Source organism: Sinocyclocheilus grahami, unplaced genomic scaffold (genome assembly GCF_001515645.1).
Source record: "Sinocyclocheilus grahami isolate Dianchi unplaced genomic scaffold, SAMN03320097.WGS_v1.1 scaffold315.1, whole genome shotgun sequence".
Lineage (NCBI taxonomy): Eukaryota > Metazoa > Chordata > Actinopteri > Cypriniformes > Cyprinidae > Sinocyclocheilus > Sinocyclocheilus grahami.
In genome coordinates this window covers 636,032-653,112 of record NW_015505494.1, presented here as the reverse complement: position 1 = coordinate 653,112, position 17,081 = coordinate 636,032, and the positions used below count along the sequence as shown (strand labels likewise).

At 36.0% G+C, this 17,081-nt stretch overlaps 2 protein-coding genes and 1 long non-coding RNA gene across 4 annotated transcripts in view; all 3 read left to right on the top strand.

Moving 5' to 3' along the window:
* The window catches only part of LOC107601921 (palladin-like), a 9,773-nt gene extending 1,061 nt beyond the window's left edge, over positions 1-8,712 (top strand). The window contains exons 2-6 of the mRNA XM_016294282.1: positions 3,630-3,653; positions 4,755-4,874; positions 6,342-6,722; positions 8,061-8,096; positions 8,702-8,712. Coding sequence (XP_016149768.1) covers positions 3,630-3,653; positions 4,755-4,874; positions 6,342-6,722; positions 8,061-8,096; positions 8,702-8,712 — 572 coding nt within the window. The remainder of the gene's footprint in view (positions 1-3,629; positions 3,654-4,754; positions 4,875-6,341; positions 6,723-8,060; positions 8,097-8,701) is intronic.
* On the top strand, positions 173-2,623 carry LOC107601949 (uncharacterized). Its single transcript, XR_001610989.1, has 3 exons — positions 173-242; positions 2,138-2,255; positions 2,559-2,623. It is a non-coding gene; the product is annotated as an uncharacterized lncRNA (long non-coding RNA).
* A 7,839-nt stretch (positions 8,713-16,551) lies between the features above and the next one.
* LOC107601947 (palladin-like) overlaps positions 16,552-17,081 on the top strand; it is an 11,613-nt gene continuing 11,083 nt past the window's right edge. The window contains exon 1 of one of the 2 annotated variants that reach the window (XM_016294316.1): positions 16,552-16,732. The gene's annotated coding sequence lies outside the window, so the exon portion shown is untranslated. Of the gene's footprint in view, positions 16,745-17,081 lie in introns of both variants that reach the window. The other variant, XM_016294315.1, reaches the window with a different exon arrangement.

The window sequence follows — 17,081 nt, the reverse complement described above, 5'->3', positions numbered from 1 at the left end:
GTGAACTCTTTCACCTTTATACAAAACTCCTGTTCATGTGGATTCTTATTAAAAATGACTGGATTTCATTCATGCTGTTTTGCAGTAAAAGGAAGGCAGCATGCAGCCTCAAATGTTTTAACCAGGAATGAATGTTTTTCTCTTCCATTTTCTCATTATGTTTCTCTCCATAAAGGTGCTTCTTCTTCAGACTCAGAAGGTGAAGGATCTGTGTCGAAGTCTAGGTCCGGAGCCATGCCACAGTATGTGTGTTTCAGCATGTTCTTCCTCGCATGACCTTTAACCCTTTGACCTCAGGCCTCAGCTTAACTGGCCCTGATTATGAATTATCTAATAGCCCCTAATTTATCCTCTGCCATGAAAGTTTGTATTGCTCCTCGTGAAGAACATGGGAGGTTGGTTGGGAATGAAGTGACCTTAAAGAATAGCCAAAGCTGTCTTAGAAGGCCAATAATCAATCAAGAATTTAGGAATCTTGTTGCCTAATCTTCATAATTTGTGTGATCGCTTGAACGCTCTTCAGTCACCTCTGAACTCATGCGCTTATTTCTCTTCCTGTCATCTCTTGCCTCTACTGGCATATCAGTCTTTCCTTTCTGTTTACACAAATTATTAAGCGCTTGGCTCTGGTTCCCAGTGACATCATCGCACCCATTTGGGATTACGCTTTCACTGGCTCTAAAGTCATTTATAAGGTGCAAACTGCATAGTGAAAATTCACACAGTGGAGTGGATATTACTTCACTGTGTGTGTGTGTAAGTTGGTGCGTGTTAGAGAGGAATTACCCCACAGAGAGAGCATGTAAAGCAACATTATACCATTTATTAACTTGTCTTAGCTTATATTTCTATATATTTGCTGTTGGAAATTTTCACTTTAAATTAAATGACCTAATGTTTTAAAAATCAGACAAACACTGTTAAGACTTTGAATAAACCTGTATCCGCCCATTAGATGTGGATATGGCTTTTTTTAATGTGCTCAAATAGGATATCACTCTCATTTTCAGTCTGGCAAAGATCTGCCCAGGCATCAGAAACATTACAGACATCTTTTTTACTAACATTAGTGTTTTTAGTATTATTGAGATATTATTATAGTTTTAATTATACTTGTTTTTATTTTTATATTTTCCATTTTCATTTTCATTTTAGTTAAAGTTTTTGTAATTTTGTTGTGTTTTGTCATTTGTGTTCTTTTTTTTAGGTCTGTTTAGTTTTGGTTTTAGATATTTTAGTACATTGTTAAACTAAACTTTATACATTTAAACTAAAAATTTAACTGAAAAAAAAACGAGAAATGTTGCCTTGGCAACTAGTTGAAATAAAATATTGAAGTTGTTTTTTCATTTTATTTTATTTTAGTTAACAGTTAACATTCATTTTAGTTATTTATATGTAATAAAAATGCTTTTATGGTTTTAGCTTTATCTCCGTTTCCCCCCACAATCCAAACACATGCAGCATAGGTGAACTGAACACTCTGAATTGCCTGTAGGTGAGTGTGTGAATGTGTGTGTGTGTGTGTGTGTGTGTGTGTGTGGGCCCTGAGATGAACTGGCCATTCATTCTGGATGGCCTGAGACGCCTGTGGCCCAAAATTCTGAAATAGGCTCCAGCCTCCCGTGACCCTGCAGAGGACAAAGGAGTTTGGAAATGGATGGATGGATGGATAGATGAATGGGTTTTAGTTTTAGTGAAATATAATAACCCTGACCAGCACTGAAACAAATTCTGACCACTGATTTATTCTGAGGCAAAATATAACCCAGCTGTTTCTATATTTTTGCCTGGTTTGTTATATGTGACCATAAACTGGGTCACGTATAATAAAAATGTAACTTCACTTGAAGAAATTTTAATGGACTGTGAAAGAGCAAAAAGATTGATTCACTTGTCATTGCTTGACTAAATGTTTTCAACTTTCAGCCAGGATGACTCAAAATACCCGTTTCTTTCAGTCACAAGCTCTGTTTTGTTTTGGTTCAAATGTACATGAATATTGCAAGATGAGAGTGTGTTCTTTACTTTATATCTAAATGTTTTCTTAAAGGATGACTTTGTAGTGTTGATGATTTGTTCTCTCAGGTCTGAATGAGGTTTGTTTTAGTGTTGCTAATAATTTTCTCTCATGCAGGGCACAGAAGAAAACCAGCTCAGTTTCTTTGACGATACACACATCGTCACCAAAGAGCCCAGAGGCCCAACCTCATCGCTCCACACTGGTCCAGACGCTTTCTACCACACCACAGAGAGTAAGAAATACACACACAGACTATACCTCTTTTTTGGCACTGAAACTGCAAACTACTATTGAGTGGCACTGAAACTACTATAGAGTGCTGCAAGAATAAATCCTAAAACCGAGAAATAAGTTAGTAAAGTTAGTAAGCTAGTAATAAGTTATCTACTACAATGACAGAGAAATAGACACATGCACAAATATGTCTGTAGACTAATCAGGAATGACAACAGCAGATGAACTTATAAAATCTCACGTTCTCTGGAAAGATCCATAATAACCACACATTGTCTCTCATTCTCTCTCTCTCTGTCAGGTCCAGAGTCCAGTTTCTTCACTCTATGCTGGTGATGGTCCTGTTAAAGCACCCCCTAACATTACGTCATGTGACTCTCTGTGCAGGCCTAGGCAGAGGTTCAGAGTTCAATGCCAAATGCTGTGTTTGCTCAGTGTGCTAAATCATTTTCCACCTCCTTAAAGAAAAAGTTTTTTTTAGCCCCCCCATCTCTCCATTATGCCACTCCGTCTTTCTTCTGAGAGACTTTAATCTTCCTAATGAGAAGATGTGCCTTTTTATAATAGATGGTTTCGTGTCATCATCATAGTCCTAAACAAACAGGCACACAAATAAAATGGCTGGATTGTATAGACATACTTCTTGACTTGAACTTTAAATAAACCTTTAACACGTCACGTGTAACCACAAGCATGCTACACACACTTACACAAAGCTTCAAAGAGAACGAACACACAACAGAAGGCAACTCACACGCACATGTATATACAAACTACTCTTCGCCTTTTTACTTTTATGGGTTGCTGACAGCTTCTTGCCTCTATGTCTGTTATGTCGTCAGTCTGAAAGAGTATGTACTTGTGAATGAAAGAGGTGCTGAAGAAAGAGCAAAATTAGTGCTTGTACACCTTTTCATCTGTCTCTTCAGTTTTTCCATTCATCTGTCTGTTCTCTTTCCCTTTGTTTAAGTCTCTCACTCTGTATTTGCAGTGTTAACCTGCGGTTCTCTTGCTCTGTAGATGTTGCAGGACGCGCAGGCATCTGAAGGTCAGGTGGTGGTTCTGGAGTGCCGCCTTGTATGACTTGATTTTTTTTTCTGTGCAACAGTCATATGAAACAATTTTTACTTGAAATACTTGAAAACCTCAGAGTGACCGCCATATTCTTAAACATGTTCCTTTTGTGTTTAAGGGAAAAAAACAAGTCATCTGGGTTTGAAACAAAATGAATAAATGTTGACAGAATTTTCCTTTTTAAGTAACTATTTAAACTATTTGAGAAGCTATGTTTGGTTTATTGGTAGACTGATAACTAGTGATTTGTTATGGTGTTTGTGTTTCTCTCTTAATTCCCATATCACTTTTTCATCAGAGCCAAGATCAGCAGCAGAACCCGGTGAGTTTTTTACTCCTGCTTCCACTTTCCCCTCTCTCCACTCCTCTTATTCATAAAACACTTTCCTCCAGATACATGTGTACATATGGATTCATCAAGATAATAATTCTCTGTAAGCCCAACATTTGTGACATCCTCACAATGCAATATGCAGTTTGGACGAGATATGACTCGAAAATCTCTGATTAACAAAACAAATAAACAGGATACATGCATGTCAACACAGCATATGAGTCACATACTTTCACTTATCGGTACATGTGTATGGCTCACCTTTTAACTCTCACCTCTATCTTTGGGTATGTCTCAGTCTGTTCACTAGTTCAGTAGTTCATATAATAGTTTTGTTCATTTTAACAGTGACAGCGAGTGAATATGCATGATAAACTAATGAAAGTAATAAAACTATTTGTTGACAAATACCACCTACATTAATTTGAGCCTCGTCATTTGTAATGGTGTCGCAGGTAATTGAGTCATCACTGTCTCAGTGTTTAGTGATCAAGGCCCTTGCTAGTGACTGAATTTACTGAATCACCTCGTAGGAAACATGGAAAAAGAATGAGACACAGCCTCTGTCTGCCGCAGTAGACTTCTCTCTGCTATTGAATCACCTCTGTAACCATCAATTACCTGTCTAGATTCACCACACCTGTCTATCTAATTGTCTATCACCTGTCTACATCCCTCCCTCTTTACAGGAAATATTTTTGTGATTCTCATATCTCTGGAGAAAGCATTGTTGGATGCTCCATTGCAGCAATAGATTATATATATAGTAGCTTGTTGAGCTAATTAATTTGAATGGTTTAAGCTTATGTATGTGTCACTGTGTTATTTATTAAATTCATTTCTAGTCTGGTTTTGCTTGTGATATTGATGATTTTGTAATCGATGGCTCCTGTGATTGGTCTTGCAGAGGAAATCTGTACGTTGGTGATTGCAGAGGCATTCCCTGAAGACGGAGGTAGAGCTAATTAATTTGAATGGTTTAAGCTTATGTATGTGTCACTGTGTTATTTATTAAATTCATTTCTAGTCTGGTTTTGCTTGTGATATTGATGATTTTGTAATCGATGGCTCCTGTGATTGGTCTTGCAGAGGAAATCTGTACGTTGGTGATTGCAGAGGCATTCCCTGAAGACGGAGGTCTGTTTTGCTGCACTGCAACCAACCAATACGGCTCAGTTAATAGCACGGCACAACTCACTGTCACCCCAGGTGTGTTTACACTGTATCTACAATAACTATATCTGAGAACAAAGTTCATGGAAATGTAAATATGTAAGTAGCCTGGTGATATATTGGTGCATAAAGAGGTTCACATTTAAAGAAACATGTTCAAGTAAAAAAAAAATCAATTATCAAACAGTGTAATATATAGCAAACATCTGTCTTATATAAGTATATTCACAACCATTCAAATGTTTGGGGTCAGTGAGTTTTTATTTTCATGTTTTCGAAAGAAGTCTCTCTCAATCAATCGATCAATAAATAACTTTATTGTGATGGCAAAGATAAAATTTCAGTCTTTAGCGTCACATGAATCTTCAGAAATCATTCTAATATGCTGATGTGTATATCAAGAAACATTTCTTATTAGTAGTAATTTTGCAAAAATATTTTACAGCTTAACAATTTTGTGGAAAATTTGATACTTGTTTTTCAGGATTCTTTGATAAATAGAAAGTAAAAAAAAAACGGTGATCATGATAATGAAGAAGGAATATATTTTTAAATAAAAACGTTCAAGGAATATATTTTGTATTGATGTTTACATAAAGCATTTTACACAAAATTAATGGCTCCTGTTTATGACCTGAGTCCAGTATTCTTTTGTTTGAGTGTAATATGACATGAGTTGAAAGAAGGCCAAAGGATAAACCTCTGAAAACAACAAAATGAAGCACAGTAAACAGTCAGCTGATGGTTTCAACATTACAGCATGCGCTCAATTTTAAGTAGTAAATATAAGTGATATAACACAGGAATCGTAATGACTTTATTTACAAAGCAGTAACAAAAAACTAAAATGCCCTTTCCAAAAAAGGCATAGCAACTCCATCTGTGATCATTCGATGACATTTTATGGGGCCCACTGTGGTTCATCTTGAAAACATGTCAATTGGATGAGGCCGACCAGCCACATCTTATCCACAACACTCCAGGATCGGAGTGTGGGTGAGGAGAGAGGATACAGTATGTGCTGATAGCTGTGTGTCATATGGCAAAGACAGGAGAGGCATGCATGTTTATACTGCATGATGGAGTGAGTGTACTTATATTTCCAGAAGTCCTTAAGCCTTAAGTTTACTATAGAGCCATTTAAGTAAATCTGAGACAGTCTCAGCCAGATTTCATGTCTGATAAAGGTTTGGATTAGGTTTTAGCTGTGGATTAACAGTTTATCTAGGATTATGGGTAGTTATAATAAGTTTTCTTCCATTGCAGGTGTGTTTTAGCATTTTGCAATGATTGTTAAAGTGTTGTAAAAGCTGTTTTCTCAACAATGACGAAATCATGAACTGATTTCCCCGGTTACTCATAGACCCTATATTTCCTTCTGTATTCCACTGAAGTGCACTGTGACGTGGACCAACTGGATTTCATCACCCACTTAATAGGAAAAGAAATCTGTTCTCACCCTATAATGAACTGTATATGTCTTCTGTTATCTTGGATTTCTAGTTGCTGAAGAGTTGCCTAGCAATGGCGTATCTGGGGATGACAGTGTGTTTGAGGACAACCAATCATTCCCGCCTCCACCTCCTCCACCAACTGAGATTAGTTTGTTGGAAGTCCCACCCAAAACCCCGCCGAGTGCTGAGGCCTTCCAGATCAATGAGCTGGACATCTGGCCCAGCGTCACCGCGTTGCCTGTTCAGGTCTCCGCAGATGAAGAGCCTCAGGAAAGTGTTCCTGACAAACCTCTACAAAATGGTCAAGCCTTAAACAAGCCACCAGATGAGAGTCTACAGTCACCTTCAAGCTTGACGGAAAAAGCGGCTCCGCCTCCATCGCCTTCAGCGGTTAAGGCTCCACCTCTCCCCACCAAACCCAACCTAAACTGTGAGTACTGCAGCTGAATCCTGTACATCATCACAACCTTGTATTTATGAAGCCTTTTAGCTTTGAATCCGTCCATATGCTAGTGCAAGCGTTCACATTTTGCAGATAAATGCATTATAAATTGTGACCCTGGACCACAAAACCAGTCTTAAGTGTCAATTTTTCAAAATTTAGATTTATACATCACTGAATAAATAAGCTTTCCATTGATGTATGGTTTGTTAGGATAGGACAATATTTGGTTGAGATACAACTATTTGAAAATCTGGAATCTGAGGGTGCAAAAAAATCTAAATACTGAGAAAATCACCTTTAAAGTTATCCAAATGAAGTCCTTAGCAATGCATATTACTAATCAAAAATTAAGTTTTGATATATTTACAGTAGGAAATTTACAACATATCTTTATGGTAGGAAATACTTAATATCCTAATGATTTTTGGCATAAAAGAAAAATCTATAATTTTGACCCATACAGTGTATTTTTGGCTATTGCTACAAACATACCCAAGCGACTTAAGACTGGTTTTGTGGTCCAAGGTCACAATTTACAGTGTTTTTCAGGGAAAATGGACCAAAATGCTGGTGACTCATCCTGCACTAGACAGATTTTCATCCAATCAAATGCTCTCTAGAATGAGAATGTCCCTCCCACTAACACCACCTGCTACTGCCTAATGGGTGAAAAAAGCTTCCTCTATGAACTGACTTTCAGTTTGTACTGCATTCAATGAAATAAAAGTACACTACCTTTCAAAATGTTGGGGTCAAGATACATTTTTTTAAAGAAATTAATATTTATTCAATAAGGACACAATGAATTGATCAAAAGTGACAGTAAAGACATTTATAATGTTACGAAAGATTTATATTTCAAATAAATACTGTTCTTTTGAACTTTATTCATCAAAGAATCCAGAAAAATGTATCCCAGTTTCCATAAAAATATTAAGCAGTACAGCAGAGTTTTGATAATAATAAAAAAAATATTTAAACAAATCAGCATATTAGAATAATTTCTGAAGGATTCAGCTTTAACCATCACAGAAATAAATTACATTTTAAAATATATTAAAATAGAAAACAGTTATTTTAAATTGTAATACGATTTCACAATATTAGTGTTTTACTATATTTTCGAATAATTGCAGCTTTGGTGAGCAAAAAAAACTTACAATGACTTTCAAAAACATTAAAAATCAAACTTTTCAAAAGGTGGTGTACTGTACAGTATGTAAGTATGCAGGTGTTTGGTTTGAATACAATTCGCCATAATGCACTTGTGGTTTTATCCGTGACTTCTCTCCACACATTTCCCCATTCGTTCTGTGATTCCAGATCAAATGAGCAAGCAGACGACCTCTCAAATGAAAGGTAAAACAAAGAATAGGTTAATGCAACCTGAGTGTGAATAACGCATATGTGCGTGGGTTTGACGGGCATGTGATAGCTATGAATGGAAAATTGTTTCTTGTCATGGATGAGGTCCAAGTTGAGGTTTACATGGCATGCCGTTTGGCAAAACACTGTCTTTGCTTGAGCTTCTGCAAATTATTCCCTTAAAAAGCTGCTTCCCCAAAAGATTTTCCACTGTAAACGTCACAAATCAACCACTAGAAGCAACACAGCAGGGAGCAGGTAGTAAGACCCTCCCCCAACGAAAAACACTCCACCCCACTGCTTTCTACCCAGCACTAGTCACTTCACCTTGTCATTTGGTTGTAAAAACAGGAATTTCATAATTGTACAATTACCCAGGGGTCAATTCTGCATGCTGTGTGGCAGGTTATCGTTTCTCTGCATCCTCCTGGTACAATCAGACCTGAACCCTGCCTTCTGACCCTCCAATCCCGTTTACACATTCCAGCTGATTTCCTTTGGATATTCCCATAACTCGCTGTTCACATCAGTGCTTTGAATAAAATGATGAAGTGGAATTTTAAGTTCACATTGTAGCTGCTGACATTTATCTTTTACAGGTCCCCTGTGATCTGAATTCTCCTTTAGTTCAACTTTATTTCAGTGTTACGGTGATTTATCAATTACATCTGTGATTATGTTGTTTGCTGAAAAGCAATTAGAAAACGAGTGGAAAGTATGAGTTTGCAGTTCTGGTCATGTTCTTTGGGTAAACTAGTAAAAGGGTGATAAACTTCACCTGGTCTCATGTTTCATGTTTCAGCGATGGGCCTTGGGCTTTTTCTGGCACTACAGCATTGTTTTGATACGATGCATGTCATATAAAATAAAATCAATCTGGTGCTGCCTACTAAAAGTCTTTATTTTGGAGCGATTGCTTGCTTGCAAATATGTTTTTCTTTTCTTAGCCTTTCCTCCCTTTAAATATCAAGTCTTGAACATTTTACCCAAAAATGAAAGGTTTGTCATAGTTTCCTCACCCTCATGTCATTCCAAACTGACTTAATTTCTTCCGTCCAACACAAAAGGTACATTTTTTAAACATTCTTTTCACTCTTTTCTATATAATGAAAATGAATGAGGACTGGGGTCAAGCTCCAAACTGACAAAAAAGGCATCATAAAATATGACTTGTCCTTATGAAGTCTTATGAAGTCATATTACATTTTTGTGTGATGAACAGACCAAAAACTGTTACTTATTGAAAATGAATGAAGTAACAATGTTTGATTCACAAAGAGTTAATCATTTATCGTCATTCATCGGACGGATACAGTTTCCAAGGTCAGTTCACTAATTCGGTTATTGTGAATCAGTGAATGTTTTAAATTCAGTCTGTTCGTCATATTAAGTTATTGTATGATTTTTTATGATTTTTAATATAGCACAAAAGTTGAATGTTTTTGAAACTGGAAAGCTCCAGTCCACATTTTTTGGAATTGCATATAGACAAAAAAAAAAGATTATTTTGTGTTCCACAGAAGAAACAAAGTCAAACAGGTTTTTAACAACATGATGAGTTGAGTATATGATGACAGAATTTTCATTTTGGTTGAACCATCCTTTAATTGTCATAATCTGAAGATTTGAAGAGATCTACTAAAAAGTGAACTTTCACCCAAATTTAACTGTTTTCAGACATTCAGTGCCAAACTAAATGCAAGACTCACAGAAAGAAACCAACTCAGCTGACATTCATAAAACTCATTTGATCTTATTTCTGTTGGTGGGGCATTTGGTTGGTGCTTGTTCATTGTTCTAACTAAGTGTTGAGTGAACGTCCTTCATTGTTTAACGCCTTTGCACTGTGTAGTTTGATTAACATGTTCAAATCTTTTCACACTTGATCCCTTGTTGGCTCTCCATGCCTCTGACGCTACACCCTGCGGCGATACACGCCATACAGGAAACTGCGCAGTGTGTTTTGGCAGACTTTGGTGACAGCAGGAGGGCCCTTGTGATGTAGACAGGGCCCAATGTCCTTCAGCACAGGAAGGGACAGAGAGATAGACAGAAACAGAGGAAGGTGTGAACGAACAGGGTGTTTGGTGGGCGTCAACCTGCAGTCAACCCAGAGGAAAGGCTTTGTGGGTCAATTTTGAGGCAAATATGGCATATAAAAATTAAGCTGATAATGAGGGTACATTACTCAATTTGTGACATTTATCTGAACAACTAAATCCCTGTTACAACCGAGGTTTTATTTTCAGAGGAGCATCTGTGCAAGTGAGAGATGGTTATGTGCACCTCTGATTTATGAGCTTGGTGGGCTGAAATCACAGGGGTTTTATGAGAACATGCTTCACAGTGTGTAAAGTCCATACCACACTGAAATGATAACACCTGGAGCTTGTAAAGAAACACAGAGAGAGAAAGTGAGAAGACTGTCTGCGTTACGCTCTAGGGTATACGTGCTATCACATATGTACATTTTCAGTATGTATTTTTTGTGCGTATGATGAATTAAAGATACTCAGCAGGTGGTGTCTGATATCAGCTGTACGGGTTGATGAATGTGTGTGCTATCATAGTGAGACATTTCACAAAGCCCCTTTGAATTAAAGCTGGATTATAATTTATTTGTGCTGTAGGTTTGTGTGAGTGTGAGAGCCTTAGGAAAATCTTCTTTTTTTCAGTGGATCAAATTAACGTTAATTCTTCCTTCATGAGAACACAGGATATGTTTTTGTAAATGTACTGTCTGTTTGGTTTTGGATTCTTTTCTTTGCATCTGCATGTGATAGCACCACTCACAATATCTGAAGATTTTTGAGAAGTAAGCAAGCACGTAAAGTGTTCTGACACCAGCTGGCAAAGACTATATACTACTAGGCGAGATAAGACATGTCTGAAGAAAAACTGTTTGGTTTTGGATTCTTTTCTTTGCATCTGCATGTGATAGCACCACTCACAATATCTGAAGATTTTTGAGAAGTAAGCAAGCACCTAAAGTGTTCTGACACCAGCTGGCAAAGACTATATACCACTAGGCGAGATAAGACATGACTGAAGAAAAAAGTTTTTTAATGTGCAAGGGGACTCTGGTTTAATTCCCAACTTTATATATATATATATTAATTCAAAGAAATTAATGCTTTCATTCAGCAAAGACACATTGAATTGATCAAAAATTATACTTTTGCATTGCTTAAAAAAATTCAAATAAACTTTGTTCATTTCTATTCTTTTAAACTTTATATACATCAAGGAATCCTGAAAAAAAATATTATGAAAAGTTACTTTATAATATTAAGCAGTTTTGTTGATTATAATGAGAAATGTTACTGAAGCACCAAATCAGTGTATTGAATTTTGAAGGATCATGTGATACTGAATACTGGAGTAATGGCAGCTGAAAAGTCAACTTTGCCATCACAGGAATAAATTCCATTTTAAAATAGCAGTTTTCTATTTAAATATGTTTTAAATTGAAATAATATTTCATAAAATTGCTGTTTTTACTGTATTTTTTAAAATAAAAATGTAAAAATCTTACCCACCCTAAATTTTTGAATTGTAGTTTATAAAACAAACAAATATTTTTAAATCATTTTTAACTAATCGATTGTTTAATTATTAGTTTGATTAAATTACCGCTGAATCTAATAGCCAGCGATCACCATGAAATAAAGTACCTTATATACGACTTCATATACAATACTTTTTGCGGAAATTGCATTCTACAACCAGTCAATTTAAATATTTTCAAAAATATAGGGGGGGGACATATTTGTAGTTTAAATCAGCACAATGATTTTGCTATACACAATCACTATAAATAATAACTCTTTTGCTCCAATTATGGGGTGGTTTTGAGATTTGAGAAATGTAAGATATATTACGTCATGTTACTCTCATGAGATTTGAGATCAAACATCTGTGACGGTGAATCATTTTTTTGCTAACTTTAGTTTCTGAATCAGTGTGACAGCAGACCCTTTTACATTCTTCCAGGAAGAAAAACGTGTCGTTTACTATCAGAGCCACACCAAAGTCAGCCAGACAGACAATAATCCTTCCCTTCCCGTGACAAAAGGACCAGCCTGTGATGTATAAATGCACCATATTGGCTCAGAGGTCATGACCTGATGAGCCAGAATTCCACACCCTACTTCATCAGATGTCTGTGAGCCAGACAGATGCAAAATGTCTCCTAGGAAGTGTCTTTGAAGTAACTGATGCAATAATTTACCTCCTTATTCATTATGTGTTTATATTTAAACGATTACTCACCGTAACTGTAAGGATTTTTGTTTATTCTGGATTAGTGGATCGCCATGGTGGCAAAAGTAGATGAGAAAGAGAGACAGAGAGAATAACAGATGAGAAAGGAAGTCTTTAATCCTGGCTGAAGTGCTTGTATTGCTGTCTTCATGCCGACTGCATTGCTGCCTTACCACACCGCCTGCCACAAACCTCCATGAGCCGCAGTGGGGTTGTTGTCATGGACACTAGAGACAACTGCAGCAAACTGAGGGCTGTTCTCAAACAATCTGGTCACATTTCTTATTCTTGACCGCAACCACACCAGCTTTCTCTCGAACGAATGGGTTTTTTAGTTTCAGATGTCGTGCTTGATTTTACAGTGCTGATGTGGTTATTGCGGCAGTGTGTCTGTTTTATTCTGATCAACTCTAATAGCTTGAAAAACTCGGTTTCTCAGTCATCTCAATGGCAGTTGCTCCGTATTTCACCATTTCAGTCAGGTTCTCCAGTCAGTTTTTCAGTTCAAATCATCATGGTAGTGAACACAGATAAAGCTGAGGTCACGGTGTACTGCTAAAACCATACTGTTATGCCCAGCGCTGTTTCTCAAAGCTGGTTTGTTTATGAGGTGTTGCTCGTAAATACCCAAATGGTGTATTAACAATCATTTTCTTGCACAGGCGTTGCGTGTGGTTTAGAAGCACATCCAAAAGAAAACAAGCATATAGAGACGCTTTCTACAGGAAAATTCTATTTAAATAGTACGAAAAATGGTTTATTGCGGACAATTTTGTTGAGCGACACAGCTCCCCGAACATTTTCCTATCATTCTTGCACCTCTGCAGATAAAATGCACAAATAGGTTTTTCTTGGACTTGTGAGCCTCATTTTTAGAAATTAACCCAGAGTTTCCACTGTGGACTGTGACTTTTATTTTGTGTTTATTTATATATGATACAACTGAGGCTCATAAAAACACTAATTGGCAAGGTAGGTAATTGGTAAGTAGCCTGAAAGTAGGTAAAATACCGTTCAAAAGTGTATGATTTTTAAAATGTTTTAGAAAGCAAGTCTCTTGTGCTCATTAAGGCTGCATTTATTTGATCAAAAATACAGTAAAAACTGTAATATTATTAATTTATTAGTTTATTAATTCACTTTATTTAATATATTTAAAGTATAATTTATTTTTGTGATGATTCAGTAAAGCTGAATTTTCGGCATCATTACTCCAGTCTTCAGTGTCACATGATTCTTCAGAAATCATTCTAATATGCTGATTTGCTGCTCAAGAAGCATTTCTCTATTGGTATTGATGTTGAAAACAGTTGTACTAAATATTTTTGTGGAAAACATATTACTGATTTTTTTTTCAGTATACTTTGATGGATAAAAAGTTCAAAAGAGCAGCATTTATTGGAAATGTAAATCTTTTGTAACATTACAAACTTTTTTAGTGTCACTTTTAAACAATTTAATACTTCCTTTCAAAACAAAAGTGTCCATTTCTGGCCCGAAAGTAGGTACTGCTGATGCTTATATGTGCTTATAATATAAAATACACATTTTAATAACCCCAGCATGAAAAAGGCTAACAAATTTATCACAGTGAACTTGCAGAGTAAAAACATTAGCTTTGTTTTTGACCAATTCAGTCAGTTTACTTTAGAATGATTGAGCAGCACAGTGTGGCCAAGAAGTCCAGAGTGAAGACAAACACTATCGACTATGTGCAGTCCTTATAAGGAGACAGAGGGGATGCGGGATTGGCTGGGGGATCGGAGGCTCTGCGCTGTATTGGATTAAATATGGAAGAGAGAGTCCAGAACAGGCCATCTCAATAGAAAAATCTTTTACTGGAAGACTGGAAAAAGAGAGAAAAAGTGAAAGAGAGAAGCAAAAGTGGTTTAAGAGTAGAAAAATGAGTCATTTTCAGATGCTGGTTTGGAAATACAGAGAGGGAGTTCACATTCACAGATTAAAAGACCATATTTATAGATGCTTGATGAATAGATTCAGTTAGGAATAGTTCACCCAAAAAAGAAAATCCATTTACTCACCCTCATGTCATTCCAAAACTGTATGACTGACTTTTTGCAGAACACAAAAGATTGTGTTATTTTCATTTTTGGATAAACTATTCCTTATATGAGAATGGGGGTGATGTTGTAATGAGAGAGCGGGGCACTTGTGTGTTGACAGGATGGAAAGTTAGAGTCTTAACCGATGGTCTGGTCAAGAGCTTAAAGGTCTTTATGTCTGGACAGCAGACAGAGATGTTTGTCATATTAGACATATAGATAGTGTTTGGGAGACAGAGACACACACTATCTATGACACATTCTCACAGTCTCTGGTACTCTGGGAATTGCATTGTTTGCAGATGGGGTTATTTAGGATTATTGTGGGCAGCTTGACAGTTTAAGTTAAAGTGTGTAATTTTTGTCAGATGAAAATGACTTAAAGGGATAGTTCACTAAATTCTAAAATTCATTAGAATAAAATGTATGCACTCAACCTCAAGTCGTTTTAAACCTGTTTGACTTTTTCTTTTGTGGAACATAAAAGATATTTTGAGAAATGTCTCTGTTTATTGTCCATACAATGGAAATTAATCAGCACCAAATATTGTTTGGTTACCAACATTCTTCAAAATCTATTGTGTTCAGCAGAAGATGAAAGTCATACATCTTGGATGAACTATCACTCTAGGTATTTCTATACTTTTAAATACGTTGCAGTCTTATACTGTATATTCATATATATATATATATATATATATATATATATATAAAAGTGTGAACATTTATCAGTGTGTTTTGAGTCAGATCTGAATATGTACAGTATTAGGCTTTTAGAGTAAAAGTTATTGTAGTGATTGGCACCAGCAGATATCGACTTGCTATTTACTGGCTGTTATGAGTCATTCCTGAGAATTAGCATGAGTGCTAAACAGACCGATCCTCTCTGCCAGCTGTAGGAGCGAGTCAAGGGGGCGACTCATCTGCACCCCGACACAAGCACACACGCAGGCCAGGAGAGGAACATAGAAGAAGACAGAGCACTATACTTAAAATAGACATTACACATCCAGAGAGAAATGATAACTGCACACATACTCCCATTAGTCTAAAATAAGTTAGAATGCGTTCACACATACACAAATAACAATTGCACAAATGTTAAGAACAGAAAATGAACTGTGGGGATAAAGAGTTCCAGAACATTTTATCTACTGCAGATGTAGAAATTATCCAAGAATTGTCAGTAATCTGTGTCTACAGTGCAAGATATACAGATTTATCTGAATAAACAGTCTTAGATTAAAACAATCTTTTGAAATTCAAACAAAATGAATGACTGATGGGAGAAAGTAAGCCTTGAAGATGATCAGAGATTAAAAAACAACAACAATAATTGCAAGGTTTAGACAGTGTTTTTGTTCTTTACTCTAACTTTGTTTAATTTGAAGTGTATAAAATAACATGAAATTGTGAAATATTTACTTTTAGTCTTCCAATTGTGTGCGTGTACAGTTTACATGCTTTAGAGGATGTTTTTTAAAACAAAACTCATATCATTTCCAAGAGTGAGATGTTATCTAAGGGTTAGATTTGAAGGTTTAAAGAGTGGAGGAATAACACAAGGCAAGCACATGGATTAGGAGAGATGTAAGTGGCTTAAATATATTGTTTTATGTTAAACAATCTGGATTTATTTTATTATAATGTGCTACAATGCGGCATGAATAGTTTGTTTAGGTTTTTTTTTTACAGCTGGTTTTGTACAGATGTCTGTGACTGTAGAACCACTGTGTGTAAAAATATCATAGATTTACAGGACATAAAAATAAATGGTCTAGTTTATGATTTGATTTGGTTTCTCTTTTATTTCATATATAACAGCCACAAAATTTTAATTGACATTTGTTTAAAATTTCATTTGTTCTTATTTTCCAAAAATATGTATTATTTGTTTGCAATTTTGATTAATAGCTCTCAACACTGAAACTCCCCATCATTTAGTTGTGTTGTCAAATGTTAAAGAACTGTAAAACATGTCATAGCTCATTAATGTATTTAAAAAAAAGAAAAAGAATATTATACACACAGTATTAAATTTTTTACATTTTATAGCTGAGCTTAATAAAGTTAAGCAACGGGACTTTTATTGTGTAGGTTCTTGAGTTGTCGGACTTTTATTGTGTCAGCCTGCCGTCGGTGAGTCAGAGCAGAGCGCTACAGCGAGACGCTGCGTCACTCAGCGCGTGTCTGCGCGTTCAATATAAAGACAAGAGCAGCTGAGTGAGCGCCGCAGTCCTCACACACACTCTCACTCACACCTGCAAGGAATTACATACTAGCGACGGGAATAACTTTAACAAGGTGAGAAACAAGGTACAAACTTTTCTTCTATATTTAGAGTAACTTTCATGGCTGAATGTAGGTCATTTAATCAATAAGTAACTTATTTCTGTTCATTGATGCAAATCTGATATACGTGAGAGAACATGTAACCATTTAACACTTAATGGATAGTTTTTTTTCATGTTTATTTTTTTGTGTGTATTACCTTTTTATTGTGCAGACTTTTTTTTGTCTTTATTTAATATTTAGGGCAGAATGTTTTACTTGCAACAGAATTTAATTGGGAAAAAGTTATGAATCAAAGTTGACATCAACAAAAGAATATATAGAAAGAGAACAATCTAATCTACTGGTGTGTGTGTGTGTG